The 17,996-nt window shown below is 39.3% G+C and overlaps 2 protein-coding genes across 2 annotated transcripts in view; one reads left to right on the forward strand and one right to left on the reverse strand.

Annotated features, from left to right (window-relative positions):
• Positions 1-222: 222 nt before the first annotated feature.
• On the reverse strand, positions 223-4,830 carry FBXO48 (F-box protein 48). Its single transcript, XM_045788140.2, has 4 exons — positions 4,743-4,830; positions 3,961-4,104; positions 2,592-2,933; positions 223-2,148 (listed from the first exon to the last, which is right to left on the reverse strand). Exons 3-4 carry the CDS (start codon positions 2,895-2,897, stop codon positions 1,987-1,989), a joined length of 468 nt encoding a protein of 155 aa, XP_045644096.1. The 5' UTR covers positions 2,898-2,933; positions 3,961-4,104; positions 4,743-4,830; the 3' UTR covers positions 223-1,986.
• Positions 4,831-5,062: 232 nt separating this feature from the next.
• APLF (aprataxin and PNKP like factor) overlaps positions 5,063-17,996 on the forward strand; it is an 81,448-nt gene continuing 68,514 nt past the window's right edge. Inside the window, exon 1 of the mRNA XM_045788141.2 lies at positions 5,063-5,366. Coding sequence (XP_045644097.2) covers positions 5,271-5,366 — 96 coding nt within the window. The 5' untranslated portion in view covers positions 5,063-5,270. The remainder of the gene's footprint in view (positions 5,367-17,996) is intronic.

The raw sequence follows: 17,996 nt of genomic DNA on the forward strand, positions 1-17,996 counted from the left end.
CTTCTAAGCCCATACCATAAAATTTATCATTAAGTTCCCAAACTTTCCTTTCTGTGTAGAATGTGATCATGGCTTATAACTTATTATATAAAATAATTTTAATGCTATAGTACTAAAAACAACCAAACTCAAGATTACTCATATAACTTGCAAAATAATACTTAAAACTCATTGGGGTGACCCAATAATTAAAAATAAGTGATACTTTTGGGTTAAGTTTACTTTCAAGTGTTTATTCCAAAACATAAAACAAAACATTTCTGTTTTCCTATTTCCCTCTTACAGCTTTTGAGAAGACTAAAACAATTATTCATATATTTGCATTAATAGTAAGCATTCCATCTACCTTATGGGTTGTACATAGCATTTCAGTACAGTCTTGTCCACCAACAATATAGCAAATTATTTTTATTATACCATCTGGGTAGGATTAAAATAAATAATAAAGAAATAATTTAACAAATCTTTATGGAATACCTACTATATTCCAGGTTTGGGGAACATAAAAATAAATAAATGGTCCCTGCCTTCAAGAAGCTCACAGTCTAAAGGGGGAGACAGACAAATAAAACAGACAATTTAATGTAGTAGACAGCTTTATGAGTGGTATGTACAAAGAACTACGGGAACTCTACTGAAGGTCACTTAATCTAGAATGGTACAATCTAGAGATTGTTTCCAGGTCAAGAGGGTAAGATTTATACAAGAGTTTGCCAAGATGAGAGTTAGGTGGGTGGGAAGATGAGAGGAATTCCTCTCGAAGGGATTGTCAACTAGTCCTAGAGACTGCACTGCCTGATCTTCAAGGCCCCTTCCAGCTGATCCTCACCTGCTTGATCCAACAAGGGGAATGTGTATAGACTGAGGCATCTTTCTGATACTGTGTCTATTTGTTAAATACGGGTTTCCCGGATTCTTCTTTTTTGTGCTATAGAGCACAATTTAAGAAGAAAATGTCATACTAACTAAAATGTTTTGTAGACACTTTTTACTATGGTGCTGACCACAGAATTCAGAATGAACAATCTGGTATAGTAAGTACTATACCATCTACTTTTAAGAAAAAGAGAACAAAAGTTAAACTGAAGGTTCCTGGAGAGCTATAAACTTAAACAAGTCAGATATATAGGGTTCTCTAAAATAATATACAGATTTTTTTCTTTTAAATGTGAGGAAAACAAAAAGGATCAAGTCCTTTGCCTTGTACTATCTACGAGTAGTACACTAGATGGTGCTATTAGGCTGTTAGAAAGAAAGCTTTTGCCAAGGAAAACAGTGTTGGCAGTTCAAGTGTTTGGAAACTTTCCATGTGTCCCTGAGAACAGTTTCAGGTTTGTAGGCAAGTAATGGGAATCTTAGTCCCACAAGTTTTAGCCTTCCGGTCAGGTTAATTTTAAACTAAATCACAAGGTTAACACATTTTAAGATGGGGTCAGTGTTTGACAATTCAATCTGATTCCACTGAAATGGACATTTTAAAGTTATTGAAATACAAATGTATTAAACTCTACATTTAAACGTACTGTGATTAATTTCATTTAGGTAGTCTTCCTTTAGGTAGTGATGTCTACTTCCAGTTATGAGCCTAATTGTGTCTACTACTGAATGAATCTCTAATCAGTTTCTTCAAATGGTTTCCTGAAGTTTTGAATTACTTACTATTCAGTGGAAAATACCAATCAAACTCTCTTGTCATTAAAGTACTGCAATATGCTGATACAAATACATGAAGCAATACAGTTTGAGATCACTCAATCAGTATTGTATTTCCTACATAGACAACATTTCATGATTTTTCCACCTTAAAATAAAACCAGAAAAATTTTTATGAAGGTGCAGAATAAAAACAAAGTTTGACTTTCATAATATTTTCTCCTTAGCTTTCTTTTAAATGTTAAACATTAAAATGGTAAACAAAAAAAATGAACCTAAGAGTCATTTTAGTTTCAAAGTCTCAAAGTTACAAGATCTTTGTAATTTTTCGGCTTATCTTTCCAGTTCTGCTTCTAGAATTTCCCCCCATGTATCTACATCCATTGGGTACATGATCTTTTCTGGTAGGCTCAGAGGAGAACATATGTTGCTGTATCTGCCACTTAGCCATTCGTGTTTCACTTTACTCTTCTGGTAATTCCTCAGCAGTATTACCTGAAAAGGTAAATCATCATGTTAAAGGATGTAGTAGGTGGTTGGTCAGTGAGTTTGTCTAAAACTAGAGGAGCTGACTGACAGGGCTGAAAAGAAGGTTAAGTATTTACACTGGTAAACACATATACTAATAAATATGTGGTGTGGGGGGGGCATATGTACATGTGTACGTATGCAAAGTGAGCCACAGAGTTTGCTGTGAGTTTTGGATATGCCTAAAGAAGAATATGCCTAAACTGAGGATTCAAAAAAAATATAAAAGGGTAGATGGGATGGTGTGGTTTGCAGGAAAAGAATAATAATTCAACTTCAACTCCAAAAGCCAACACACTCTGTATGCCTCTCTGGCTACGAAATCCTACCTCCTCATGCAGAAGGTAGAGTTGGCTCAGACCTACCACTATATTGTCAAGAACACTGCAGACTACAAAGACTAAACTTACTCTCCAGGAATATCCACTTTCTAGATCATCGTCTATTTCTCTTTGGCACACAGCTCTTAGAGTCAAGCAATGAGGTTTCCACAAGGAGTCACTGTTTCTTACTGTGTTATTCCAGCTCCTGCAGGTTACTGAAGCCCTGCACAAACTCTGAATGTCTAGCTGACTGAAAATTTTAAAAGTAACTTCTGGTGGCAGCAGTTCAACAAAGTTATTTTGACTCTCTTTTTTTTCCTTCTCAGCATCCACAGAATTCAATTCTATGCCAGAAACTCTTGAATTATTGTTCCTCTTGGAGTTTTTCTGCATAGCTTGATGTTTTAGCAAATTATCCTCATTTGTAACCTAAAAGGCAAAGTTTAAACATGCTCAGTCTCTTCAGATCAGACTATAGAACCTACTCTGAGCCAGATACTTTCTGGGTGTGATTTAAAGAATCTTAACTTTCCTGACTTGAGTTTTTCGATCTGTAAAATGGGGCCACTGATGCAGTTTCTCCTGTGTGTTCTTACGAGGGTTAATAGGGATTATGTGTAAAGTATCTGGCTTCACATCTGAATTGCACATGGGAGGCACTCAACACATGTTACTTTGCTTCTTTTTAAATGTTTTTAGTAAATGGGTTTGTTTCTAAACATTTATTTTTCTGCTCCCAAAGAACATTATCTAAAAAAGAGAAGTGGTTCTTCACAGACTATAATTTGAGTTTAGTAGTAGAAACAACTATTGTGGGAACATATTTGATTCCAAGCATTTGCTGAAAATACTTCTGAAAATGTGTATGATTCGATTCTCTTAAACTCCTAAATGCTTGTCTGTGGGAACTGATGCCTTGTCAGTAAGTTCTTCATCTACAATTTGTGACTTAATCATAAACCTGATGGACTTTGTAGTTTATATAATTATTTGTCTGTACCTAATGGGTAGGTGCTCACAACTGACATAAATACTATCTAAAAATGGACAAGAGGATGAAGTACAGGTTATAATGACACAAAGTCTCAAATATTCAGTTCAGTTATAAGATTGGTGTTTTAGAAATGGCCTCTTGAAGCTATCCTACGTGCATAATTATGAACTAAGAACAGTGGTCATTGAGGTCATAAGGCAACAGTAACCAACAACTATAAACAATGTTTATAATTCAGCGAGGCACAGCATATAATTAAAGATGGGTAGGCTTCCAAAATCAGTTGAAAGCACGGAGCTATTTTTGCATATATAGACAGCTCATATTAGTTAAAATCTGTTTATTCCATGTTGCACTTCCTTTTATAATGGGGGGTATGTCACAGTGCAGGAGGAGGGATTTCTTAAATACTTCTTTTTAACTCAGCTAATGATTATTCCCCTTTCTAGACATGTTACTCACCTATGTTTCTGGACTTGCCAAGGCCACAGTTGCTCCCATTCATTTGGTTGTTTATGATCCGAATTAGCTATGGTGGTTAGAATTCTAATGTCTCTGTTCAACAGAGGACTTCCTCTCGAAGTTTTGGGGAAGTAAGAAAGAAAACTGATAGAAACAAATTCATGAGTCAAGAGCAAGTTTTTGCCACGCAACTCATCTCTCTCACCATCAATACAAACCAAGCCAAACTACCATATTGTTGGGGGAAAAAATCTCATATTAAGAGAACATTACCGTGCATTTAAACGTTTGTTACTTTTCCCAGAATCTCAACGGGGAATAAAATGCGTCCTCGTTCCGGTTCTTCTCCAGGAGGCAAATGAATTTTTTGAATTTAACAAGTGGGGGTGCCTTGGTGAGGTTCTTAAACTCCCACTAGCCATCTTTTAAGTCCAGTTTTGCCTGGATACCTGGAAAACTATCCCTCTTCTGCCCCTTCTTTATGAACTAAACTTTGCTGAATTACCCCTCTAGTTAGGTAGGAGCTCGCCCCCTTTCAGGTGTCACAGGGAGGGAGGGATAGGGAGGCAGCGCAGACCAACCCCGAAGATCGGATGGAATGACTCTACATCCCACTGAGCCACCCTCCTTGAGGGTCTCGCGCAGTCCGGGTCCAAAGAACGTGAAGCAATGACAAATAGGCGACAAATAACAACCGTCAGCGCCGACTGTCACCGCAGTTCCAGGGGGCTGAGCAGAGGCTGAGCCGTCCAGACCTCAGCTGGAAGGGAAGACCCTCCTACCTCCAGTGCCGCGGTAGCCCCTCCGGCGAATTAAATCCTTTGGAATTCGAATCCTTCGCCATAGTCCCTCCAGTCCCGCCCACTGTAGCCCCGCCTTGCTGACTCGGATTTCGCACAGGCGTAGAGAGGAGCGCGCCTTGCCTTTTGGGAATAGTAGTTTTACCAGGGCGCCTTATTTCAGCCAGAGAGGAGAAGGAGGCGCCACGGACTACAAGGTCCGGCATCCTCCACGGCGGGTGGGCGGTGAGAAAGGGCGGGGGGGTGGTTAACCCGGGCTTTTAAAAAATAATTTTGAGGCATAGTGTTGGAGGAATCCCGGCGCGCGTCACTGGCCGGAGAGGGGAGGCGGGACTCCGGACGCAGAGCTGGGGCCTCGGCTGCGCGAGGCCTGGAGACGCTCGAGCGGAGCCTGTGCTCCCCCTCCCCCTGCGTTTTTCTGAGGGCCTGCTTAGGCCCCGCGCGTGTCCATGGAAGGCGGAAACGGCTGCGGGGACCGTCTCCTTGAGAAGGGGTGTAGTCCTCGCCGCCATGTCCGGGGGCTTCGAGCTGCAGCCGCAGGACGGCGGCCCCCGGGTGGCCCTGGCGCCCGGGGAGACGGTGATCGGCCGCGGGCCGCTGCTGGGAGTAAGTGTGTCAGGGGGCTCTGCCGGACCTGGAGAGCCGTGCGAGGTCCTCGCTGTTTCCTGAAGCCCTGCTCCCCGTTTCTGGCTTCCCCACCACGCCGGCCCTGCATGACTGGATTTTAGAAGTTTGGGAGCAGCACGTTTTTCAGTCAACTTTAATCAACTCACAAACGTTTCCTTATGTTGCCTTTAAAAAGCACTGACTTGTATTGTCATTATTACAGTCTTAGCCAGAGGTCGGTAAACTCTGTCCCTGAGTCCAAATCCAGTCTGTTTTTGTATGGGCCCTCGTACTAAGAATGGTTCTTAAGTTTCAAAATGTGAAGTGTAAACGAACAAAAAGCCTCCTAGCCTTTCAGGGAGAATAATTGGCCCAAGGGTTGAGGATATTGTCTCTTAGCATGAAAAGCTGCAGTATTTATAGTAGAATCTGGCCCTTTACAGGAAAGTTTGCCAACCTCTAAACTTATCTTTCCTAGATAATTTCTTTTAAGCTTTCGGCCTCTTGTCGGACTGCATGAGCCTTACTTTTATTGTAATAGTCTTTTTCAGTAATATCAGCTAACTCTTATGTAGTGTGTAATGTTCCTGGCGGTGATCTAAGGACTTTACCTATACCAACTTTTTAACCCATTCAAAATCCTGTGAGTTAGGTGCTCTTATTATCTTCATTGTTCAGATGAGACAATGGAGCCATAGAGTGGTTATTTAGAGGGCACACATAAGATTTAGGACACATAATGCACTAAGCTATATATTCTCCACCCTTTTTAGGATGTTTAGGAGTTAGAAAATTTTCCTGTTGCATTTTGGAATTTCATAGGTCTCTACCTAAAACATATATTGTTGTTTTAACAGCGTATCTTGTTTAGTGCCTACTTTGTGCAGTACGTTTGCAGATGGTAGCACTGTGGGTTACAAAGATGAATGAGATGTGGGTCTCTGCCATCTGGGATTTTTCTCTTGGGCTCTGGAGATAAACCTGTCAGTGAGCTAATACCAGAGAGTAGAGAGGTGGACTGTTATCCTAGCTTACCTCAAGTGTCAAAGTGGAACCATTGGTATTAGCCTTAGGACCCTTCTCTGAGAGGAAAAGGAGTGGTAGTTGGGGGTTCCCACATGGAGGTCAGTCCTGAAGCGGTGTGTGTATATGTGTTTTTGTGCATATATGTATATGCTGTAAGGTTATTGAGAAAGTTGAAGTTTATGTGCTGTTTATTTTTTTACGGGACAAATAATTACTTAAATGTTTAGATAACATTCTGTTACTTTTCTCCATAGTTTGTTAACTTATACAAACATTTGAGAAAACTGCCTGAGAGGTTTCTCCCCCCCTTTTGCCCCCCCCCCCCCCCGGTATATGAAATTTTACAGAGTATGTGCTTCATCTAGAAATCTTATGTCTGGTGATAATTGAGTTTTGATTTACTTAACAAATTGTATCACCAGTACAGAGTGCTGTGGATCTGGTTAAAAGATCAATGAATTTTAGGCCTATGTTTTATAAACATGGGAATAAGTTACAGACGCTTTCGTTGTTTATAGCTTGATCTTTGTATTATAGGCTTGCTAATGTGAGATGAACCAACTTGATTTCTGTCAAGATGGTAAGGAGTAGAAAGGAGTAGAAAGTCTTATCTGGTCAGAATTTTGCTTCTCCTTTTCAAATAATCATTCAGTGATGAGATTCTCTTATCCAAGTTTGATAGATATTAGAAGTGGTTATGAGCAGTGCCCTAAATGTGTTGAATTAAGAATTTGAAGAAATAAAAAATCAGCCTGTGGTTTTTAAGATTTTGGAACTGACATGTTTCTTTCTTTGCAGTGGCTTAACTCAACGTGAGGGGGGTGCCTGGGTTGGCTCAGTCCGTTAAGCGTTTGCCTTCTGCTCAGGTCTGATCTCAGGGTCTTGGGATCGAGCCCTGCCAGGCTCCCTGCTCAGTGGGAGGTCTGCTGCTTCCTCTCCCTCTGTGTCCCCGGCTCCCTCCCAAATAAATAAATAAAATCTTAAAACAACTCAACATGAGGGTACTGTTTCAAACAGCAGCAATTCCAGTGAGGCTTTTTTTGTAGTGTGAGAGAGCAAAGACAGTTAAAGTAGGAAAATTCAGGAAGTTCATTGTAAATTATTCATAATATAATGATTAATTAGTAATATGTGATGATTAATAATAATGATTAATAATAATGATGATTTTGGAACCCACTTAACAAGTCATGTTTTTTGTAGACAAGTTTCACAAGCCTTCGTGACCGTACAAGCATAAAGGTTTATAATTCCAATGTGTAAAATGGGCTTGGTGGTGAAACAATTTGATAAGAATGTCTTTATGTCTTTACAGTGTTTATAAGAAAACACTTATAGATAACAGAGCAAAGTGAAATTTAATTTTCTTGTGCCATTTGCTTTAGTGGGAGTCATCAGTGAACCCAAAGTCTTTGTTTACTTTACTAGGTTGTAATTCTGTTTTATGATCTACACCAATTAAAGGTTTTACAGCAGAATGAATCTCCATGGAATTATCCTGGGTGAAAACAGCCAATCCCAAAGGTTACATATGAATTTTTTTTTTAAAGATTTTATTTATTTATTTGACATAGAGAGAGACAGCCAGCGAGAGAGGGAACACAAGCAGGGGGAGTGGGAGAGGGAGAAGCAGGCTCTCAGCGGAGGAGCCTGATGTGGGGCTCGATCCCAGAACGCAGGAATCACGCCCTGAGCCAAAAGCAGACGCTTAACGACTGAGCCACCCAAGTGCCCCATGAATTTTTTTTTTTAAAGATTTTATTTATTTATTTGACAGAGAGACAGCGGGAGAGGGAACACAAGCAGGGGGAGTGGGAGAGGGAGAAGCAGGCTTCCCGCTGAGCAGGGAGCCCGATGTGGGGGGGGGGTCTGCGGGACTCGATCCCAGAATGCTGGGATCATGACCTGAGCTGAAGGCAGACGCTTAACGACTGAGCCACCCAGGCGCCCCTGAATTTATTTACGCGTTATTGAAATGACAAATTATAAACATGGAGAACAGATTGGTGGTTGCCAGGAGTTAAAAGAAGGGAAAGGAATAGGAGGAAATTGTTATGGCTATAACACAGCAGCATGAGGGATTTTTGTGGTAATGGAAATGTTTTGTATCTTGACTGTATCAATATCAATATCTGGTTGGGATACTGTATTATAGTGTTGTAAGATGTTACCACTGGGGAAAATGGGATATGGTAGAAGAGATTTTTCTGTATTGTATCATCCAATTATTTGTGAACCTACAATTATCTTAAATAAAAAATTTACTTTTAAAAAAGGACTTATAGTACAGCATCTCAAGGAACCTTTAAGCCAAATTATTTGCTTTATGGTTTTTCTTAAATAAAGCTGATTATACTCTTTTTAAAAAGCTGGTTATACTCTTAAATGAAAACTACTATTTCTGATTTCAGATTTTCCTTTTCCTGTTTTGGTAGGGATTATTTGACACATTTCTTTCTGATCTTTTTCCTCCAAGGAAGTAGGACAACGTAGCTATCTAGTTAGTCTTCCTAATGGCAGGTATAATGGAATTGACTGCTTTAACTGAAAAGAGGAGAGGCCCTCAGTTGTGGGTGGAGATAGTCAGGGGCTGTAGTATAGACTCTTTCCTGGCATCAGTTCACCACTTGTAAGAATGCTGTAAGTGTCCTACAAAGTTTACACAAGGTAACCAGTAACTACTCTGGCCTGGCAACTCTGTATTATTTCTGCTTGTTGCAGAAGCTTGCTGGGTGTTCTGGACTGCTGATCTTACCTGGTCCCTAGGGATGTGCCAAGCACTCCTAGCTGCTAGATATCCTCCTCTTCCCGTCCCCCCCCGCAACCACCTTCATTATTGAGCCTAGTACAGTGCCTGGCACATGGTAGGCCTTCAAAGCACATGATCTCTTCCTTTTACATGTCTCTGCTTTTCATTCTTCCAACCCTCAGGAAGAGCCTACTTGTAACTTAGGTGTGAAAAGAATATAGAATTTTGAAGTGAATTTAAGCATAGTGCTACCAACAGCTAAAGTGTGCGGAGCAACATTGATGATGGATTAAATGTTAGCCTTTTTCTATTTTATTGACTAATAGTTTAGTAAATTCATAAAATAGTTGAATATATATCAGAATGGAGGGATGAAAGAGAAATAAGTTATTACTCTCAAAAAACAGTTTCATAGGTATGAGAGACAGAAAACGGGTAACTAAACAGTGGTTGCAACCTCAAATGGGGACTGGAGCCAGGGAGGCACCTTGAGTGAGTGAAATCAGGGGGAGTAAGAAGAACAGGATTGATGGTAAATAAATCACAGCAGTGTTATAGATGACAACCGCCTCAGTTTTGGGAAGGCCACGAGGAAAGCAGTCCGTAATGTGGTCCCTGCTATCCACCCCCATGCCTACCTGGTAACAGTGCCCTATTGTTATTTTCAGGAGTAGTGAGAAATCTGGATTTTTAGACATAACCTCTGACTTTTGAAAGGTCACATTAATTAAAAGTTTTATTTCAGTATCATGAGCTGATCAGAAAAGGATGTTCCATGGTACAGAGAGGTATAGGAAGGAACCCTCAGTTAAGATGAGGGGTCAGGGAAGATTTCATGAACTCAGTGATGTTGAGCTGACTTTGAAGTGTCTGGACAGTTAGAAGTTTGGTAGGTAGAGAGGGAAAGACCCTTAAGCTAATTGGGTGTATGAGGATGTTTCCTGGCTCTGCGATGGAAAGTGTATGACATACTGCATACTGGATAAGGGCTGACTAGGCTTGTGGGATAATCACATGACATCACTTTCCCCTTTAACTTTTACAGACATTGCTTTTATATAGGATGCATCTTTCTCTTTTAAAATAGGCTTTATTTTACTGAGCAGTTTTAGATTCATGGCAGAATTGATTGCGAAGTACAGAGAGTTTCCATATGCACCTCTGCCTCTCCCCCTACACACACACACGCACACATACACACACACACACACACAACCTCCCTTGCTATCAACACCTTGTACCACAGTGGTATATTCAGTGAACTTATATTGACTTGTCTTTATCATCCAAAGTCCATAGTTTAACACCAAGGTTCACTCTTGGTGCACATTCTGTGGGTTTTAACAAATGTGTAATGACACATATAAACTATTATAGTATCACACAGAATAGTTTCATTGCCCTAAAAATCCTCTGTGTTCTGTCCTTTCTTCCTTTCCCAACCTTTGGCAACTACTGAACTTTTTACTGTCTCCATAGCTTTACCTTTTCCAGAATATTATATAGTTGGAATTACACAGTATGTATATGTAGACTTTTTTTAGATTGGTTTCTTTCTTTCTTTCTTTCTTTTTTTAAGGTTTTATTTATTTGAGAAAGAGAGCAGAAGCAGGGGCAGAGGGGGAAGAGGTAAAGGGAGAAGCAGACTCCCTGCTGAGCAGGGAGCCCAACGCGGGGCTCAATCCCAGGACCTTGGCATCATGACCTAAGCCAAAGGCAGATGCTTAACCGACTGAACCACTCAGGCACCCCTAGATTTGTTTCTTTCAATTAGTAATGTGTGTTTAAGATTCCTCCATGTCTTCTCATGGCTTTCTAGTGATGAGTAATAGTCCATTTCTGAATGTTCCACAGTTTATCCATTTACCTACTGAAGGATATCTCGTTTACTCTAAAGTTCTGGCAATTATGAATAAAGCTGTTATGAACATCCACGTGCAAGTTTTTGTGTACACATAAGTTTTCAGTTCATTTGGGTAAAAATACCAAGGAGCTCAATTGCTGGATCATATGGGAAGAGTGTGTTTAGTTTTGTAAGAAGCTGCAACTGTCTTTCAATGTGGGTATACCATTTTGCATTTCCATCATCAGTGAATGATTTCCTGTTGTTCCACAGTCTCACCAGCATTTTGTGTGGTCAGTGATTTGAGTTTTGGCCATTCTGATAGGTGTATAGTGAATTACTTTTCATATGTGTATTTATTCATATGTATTTCATATGTATTTATTTCTAAATCAGTCACTAGTCTAAACTGTCTCCCAGGTACTGCTCAGCCTGAATATGCCATCTTCTCACATGCCTCCATACCTCTGTTTGAGTTCCTTCCTCTGGTAATTTGATTCCGTAGGTAACATCTGGGTATCTGTATTTTTTAAAACTCTGAAGATGATTCTGTTGCGAAATCAGAATTGGAAACCACTTCTAGACACACTAAGAATGCTTGTCACAGAATAATTCTTTCAGAAATGTCTGCTGAACTGAATTAAATAACTATTCAGAAACATTAATTTACCAAAGTCCCACGTGGGGATTTAAACCCAATTTTGTCTTCCTAAATTCTGCTTCTGTTTTTACTCATTATGTTGCCTCTGTCATAATGTATTCATGATAAGGATGATTCTCATATTTGTATAGCATTCACTTTGCAAGTAGCATTGCAAGCCAAACAGGTTGGGTGAGTTGAGATTTCAGTGGCATCAAGTCAGCACAGTTCTGTTATATTGGCTAATAATTCAGCAACCTTAACTTAGGAGCTCAGAAGGTATTGGATTTTACTTTTTAAAATCTAAGTGATCCATATTTCATCAGTATTGTGTATTAAATAGATGTTTATGAGGTAGCCTGATAACCTAACTAATATTATACCATTAGTCTTACGGGAAAGTATTTCACAAGTTTCAAAGACCGTTTTACATCCAGTATATTAATAACCTTTTGAAGAGAGCTTACTGGAATCTGTCTAGAGAGCCTCTGTCGAAAATCCAGTATGTTTCCTCAAACTTGCCCTTTGTTAGTATAATGAACTTTGGTACATTCCAAGTGCAATAATATTAAACACTTTGTATCAACTAACTTTTGCCCTGTTTAGGTAATGAGGTTATGACAGAGTCTCGGTGTTGATTAAGCTCTGGAGTGCGTCCTCAATCTGATAACTGGAAAGCACTCTGATAAGAAAATTTTATGGTTTGTCAACTGGGTTACATCCAGTCTCCCATCCAAGTACTAACCAGGCCCCACCCTGCTTAGCTTCTGCGATCAGATGCAATCGGGTGTGTTCAGGGTGGTGTGGCCGCAGACTACAGTAACTAGTCTCTACTTAATTCAAGTCTTAATTTTAGATTTTCTTTATTTGCCACACACAAGTTTGAGGAAAATATTTTATGCAAATTATGTCTGAAATAGATCCTGTGCTTCTTTAGGTTTATGCATTTTCTCATAATAGAGGCTCAAATCCCATACTAGAGGGTTTTTTATTTTTCTCTACCACAAAAGTTTGAATTTGTCACTTTTTTATTTGTCTGTTGTTGATAGAGCAAACCAGATAATCTTGTGTGACAGCACTGTTATAAAGTATTTTATGCACGAAAATTTTTATTATCTTAGTCTTTCATGTGTTATGTAATTTTATTAGAAAAAACTGATCTTGCCTCTTCTCTGTTTGTTTATTTTTATAGGAGCCAGGCTACATGGGGACATTGTATTTAGGAGATATATTTACTCATCTGTGATATTCAGAAATTTCTCTAGGGAAACATTTTATCGATACAAAAGTGATATACAAAAACAGAGTCCTGTCCCCATTCGAGAAGCAATATGAAGAATTCAAGTAAAAAGGGTTGGTTTATTCTGTGTTATCTGAAGAAGAATTGCTATCATTTTATCTGTTGTTAACAAAGGATAGGCTTGGGTGCCTGGGTGGCTCAGTTGGTTAAGCGTCTGCCTTTAGCTCAGGTCAGGATCCCAGGGTACTGGGATCGAACCCCACATCGGGCTCCCTGCTCAGTGTCCCTGCTCCCTGTCCCTCTGCCTGCCGCTCCCCCTGCTTATGCTCTCTCTCTTTCTCCATCAAAGAAATAAATAAAATATTAGAAAAAAGCAAAGGATAAGGGTGATTTCAGCATTACCTGTTAGCCTGTGTATTCTTCAGCTCCTACCATATGCTATGCAATTTTTTTAATATTAAAAAAAATTCTTGGGCTTGAATGTTCAATTTGGTTAGCTTTTCTGTTTTCTAATATTCCTTCTCTGACTAGCTGAACATAAAGGAATTTATTATTAGATGTCCAGTGTCAGTATAATGGTTGTTGGAGTAAAGAATATTAATCATAATTGGTTTTGGCTACAGGTAACAGATATGTGACAAGCAGCAGCTTAATCAAATTTTCTTTTGTAAGAGAATATTAATCATGATTGGTTTTGGCTTAATCAAATTTTCTTTTGTAAGAGAATATTAATCATAATTGGTTTTAGCTACAGGTAACAGAAATGTGACAAACAGCAGCTTAATCAAATTTTCTTGTGTAAGAGAATCTCAGGGGCAGTCAGTCCAGGGCCGGTGCAGATACTCAAGGAATGGGCTCTTCTGCTCTCCTCCTTTTTCATCCTTTGCAGGTGACTTTCATACCTGCAGTCATGAGATGGCTGCTGTACCTTGAAGTGTCCCATTTACACAGTAAGAAAAGAGAAAGGCAGAGGACAAAAAAAAGTCCATGCCAGTTGAGCCTGTTCCTGGTTATCACGAAGACAATAATCTTTCCAGAAGTTCCACTGTTTTAAAATGTAGATTTTGTTGTTTTGCTCAGGAATGGTGAGGCCAACAGATCAGAAGATGATTGGCATTGGAAAGATAATTTATTACTCACAGTTACCAAGAGAAAGGAGGGCACACAGTGCCATGCGGGGCCTCATGAGATTGGTTGAAGGCAGAAGGCAGAGCTAGGGGAACTGCAAGAAAGCCTTTCCAGTGGTTTTCTCAGCAATGGATGGGCAAGGCAAAGTAAGCAGGTGTAGGATGGTCTAGTTCGAATAATTTTATGGGGCTCTGAGCTGTAGGGGCTGCCTCTAGTTGTCTGATGCCTAGCCCTTGGGTGACTGGGGCAGCCTAAGAGCCAGGTAAAGCCATCTTTGGGAGTACAGGCTTCGGATTGGTTAGTTTGCATATGAAAGGTATACTTGCCGGTGAGTCATGTACTGTCTCTAAGAAGCCCAGAACCCTGGGAGAGGTAGTCTTTCCTTAGTCCAGGATGCCAAATATCAAAACATTAGATGTGGAAACTAGAAGATGTGGTTAATACACTCTCTTATATCCTTTGCTAGAACTTGTCATTTGGCCATCCATAGCTACAGGGAATTCTGGGCATTCGGATATTTTTGAATGGGTACATTGTTATCCTAGATAAAACTGGAATAAATATTAGTATGGAAGAAGAAATTAATAGCTATTGATTAAGCAACTAGTAGCATCTGGTGCACAATGTCACATGTGAAGAAATGGCATCTAAAAGTGTAGGTGTAGTTTAAATCTGAAGTTGCAAATTCAAATGCTTGCAGAGGCCAGGTATGCAATAGTGAAGTGTGCTCAGTGGAAGATTATAGGGAGTGCTGGGGACTATGGTGAGATGGAAGGTACATATACTTTTCAAAGCGAACCAGTTTGTGGTGCCTAGTCTAAAACAAAGAGGTCAAAAAAAATAATAGAAAGAGACTTATTAATTTTACTGAAATGACTGTAAATAAAATTATACGTCATTTATGTTGTTTAACAATCATATACTACATTTTCTAGGTTATTTATTTTTAGAGAGCACGCATGTGTGTGTGCGAGCAGGGGTGAGGCATAGGGAGAGGGAGAGAGAGAATAATCTTTTTTTTTTTCTTAAGATTTTATTTATTTTTTCTACAGAGATAGAGACAGCCAGCGAAAGAGGGAACACAAGCAGGGGGAGTGGGAGAGGAAGAAGCAGGCTCATAGCAGAGGAGCCTGATGTGGGGCTCGATCCCATAACGCTGGGATCACGCCCTGAGCCGAAGGCAGACGCTTAACTGCTGTGCCACTCAGGTGCCCCGAGAGAGAATAATCTTAAGCAGGCTCCACACGCATCGAGGAGCCAGATGCTAAGCCCTATGCGGGGCTCAGTCTCACAACTGAGGTCATGACCTGAGCCGAAATCAAGAGTCTGAGGCCTAACCAGCCAAGCCACCCAGGCGCCTTGAAATTGTTGATGATGTTGTGTGGTCACTTTGGGAAGGTGGTGTCTGTCGGACTCCCTTTGTGAGTAATTTGTGCAATTATACTTTGAGACTTCAGGAATATTCTTTTTCCCAGCAAGCACTCACCTGAAAGTTAACATCCATCAATCCTTTACTGAGTCAATTATTATACTGGTAGTTACAAAATAGTGATTTTCTGGTTCGATCATTTCTTCTTCATTAGTTGGCATTCTTTTATGAATGAGAGCTCTTCCTCCCAGACCTAGCCCCAGCCCCTTTCTTGAGTTCAGTATGAACTCATGGATTATTTCGTATTTAAAGTGTATTGTATTCCATTATTATCATTATTCATATTGATGCCCAAATTGTTCCCAATTTTGCTGGGCCATTGAACTGCTGGATGTGTGATATATTTTCATTATTTCCCAATCAAGTGTGACTATTTTGAGGAGTGATATTATCTCTGCCCCACTACTCCTAGCTTCTCACTCCCTCTTTTTTGCCTCCCGGTTGTCACTTGACTTTCTGTTTCAGCATTTGGTTGCATTCGGTGTTTCTTTCCCCTCTTACATGTAGAGTTAAGTCTGTGGTCATCTCTGTCTCCTAGTTGTGCTTTAGATGTGGATATAGGTGGGTTTATTTGTTCTATTTGTTGATCTCTGATTTTTTATATGGTGCAATTAGTAGTTAGGTGGCTACAGTTATTTGATAGGAAATTGGAATTCCTCTATTTTAACTCTTTTTATGGCTTTCTAAGATGTGAAATGTCTCACTTTCAAATGAAGTTTTCATTTAGACAGGGTAATCAGTAAGTAAACTCAGGTTAGTATTTAGTACCTTTTGAAGTATGTTATGCCGTTTGTCCCTAGTCTCAATAGCTTCTAGCCAGTGCAGTCTTTTTGAGTCTTTGGGTTTCTTTACTTTTCTATAGCTTTTGTCTTTCCACTTGCAGACCAACAGCAGTCGTTTTTCTCCCTTGTCAATGCACCACCTACTAAGCACTATCCACTTTATTGTCTACTGTGAGTAGAGAATTGGGAATTCAGACGAGATTGGGTGCATTCAGGCATGGCCATAGACTTGGGAATTCAGATAACACATCTTGTTAGACTTGGGTATGACATTAGAATAAATAGGACCAAATGAAAACCTGAAGACTTTCTGGGGCTCTAATTAGGGCTTGATTTTCTCAGAATGTCTGTTTGCTTATTAAATAATCATTCTACCTTATTTCCAGTTCTTTAGTATGTTCTAATTTAAACAGTTAAGCTGATGGTAAATAATCTAAAAAATTCTATTTTATGTAATGATAATAAGGGAGGCAATACAATGTTAAAAGGAAGACTGTCTCTAGAATCAGATTCCTTCTGTTCCAGTCCTGGTCCCACTGCTTATTGTCTATGGAACTTTAAGTAGTTGCTTAACCCCTCCGTACTTGCATTTCTCACTTATAAAATAAAGATGATAGTGTCTTCTCTAGCTTTTGTGAAGATTAAAAAAGATAATACATGATAAATAAGATAAATTTAGTAATTTAATAATAATAAATAGAATAGCTCCTTGGTCTTGATAAATAATTGCTATTACAGTTAATATAGTAGTAAGAATATGTGGATATTTACTCTGCACAAGGAACAGTCGTCTCTCTTTAATAAAGCAGGTCATCAGATCTTTAGAGTAATCTATTCATGACCTAGCCTCCACATACCCTCTACCTTCTACCCACCCCGCACCCATCCTGAAATTAAAATAAGCTCTAATGATAATTTGTTAAAACTTTAAGCTTCCTGCAGAGAGTACATGAATTATTATTTTGTAACTTACTCATTATTTAGAGGTATAGTTTAAAAGGCACTATTCTAGCTACATGCCCAAATAATATTTATTTTAAAACTCTTTAAAAAACACCTTTTTTTTGGTATACTGTAGAAATGTACAGCTTGCCCTGAAGTTACATTGTTGTGGAATGATATGTCCACTAGAGGTCATGTTATGCTTTCATATATTTTTTTCACGCTCCTGTCAGGAAAGCCTACTTCAAAGAAAGACTGAGATAAGAAAAGTCTGTTATTGCTTCCTGCAAAAATATGGTTTGAAAAAGAAAGAAACCCAAGCTGGACTGTTACAGGAACCATCATTGCATGCCATGGTTTTATATTTGACGGTCTGATGCTCAGTTGGTTAGAAAATCAGTTTGTATTACGGAAGTAAGCAATGAGATCATACTACCCAAGTTAGAATGAGAAGCTTCTTACTCCCTGACACAGAGTAATTTTCTTTTCTTGAAACTATTTCTGAATGATTATATGCAGGTAAAGAATCATATATGACAATTTCCCCCACATATTTATTTTTATTAATGAGTATGGATTTGGAGTGCTACCTGCTTGAGGAGTGGCCTGCACAAGTTACTTCAGTTCTTTAGACTTTCAGTTTCCAAATTTGTAAAATGTGAATAATAGCTATGGCAGTATTATGGTGAATCTCAACATTTAAGTGACATTTCTATGCAAATGATAAAATCTATGCACATGGTAAAGTGGGTTATCAGGTAACTGCTGTTTTTGGCCCACAAGGCACACGATAGGAACCTCCAAATTCCTTCTCTCCTTTCTGATAGAATAGATTATTAGTTTATATTTAC

Source organism: Ursus americanus, chromosome 7 (assembly GCF_024610735.1).
Source record: "Ursus americanus isolate L20-20 chromosome 7, mUrsAme1.1.p, whole genome shotgun sequence".
NCBI classification, from domain to species: Eukaryota; Metazoa; Chordata; class Mammalia; order Carnivora; family Ursidae; genus Ursus; species Ursus americanus.

Coding starts and splice junctions, on each gene's coding strand:
- FBXO48 (XM_045788140.2), bottom strand. CDS start 2,897: ATGCAGAAAAACTCCAAGAGGAACAATAATTCAAGAGTTTCTGGCATA. Junction 2,149..2,591: donor AAAGTGGATATTCCTGGAGA/GTAAGTTTAGTC, acceptor TTACCTTTTCAG/GTAATACTGCTGAGGAATTA.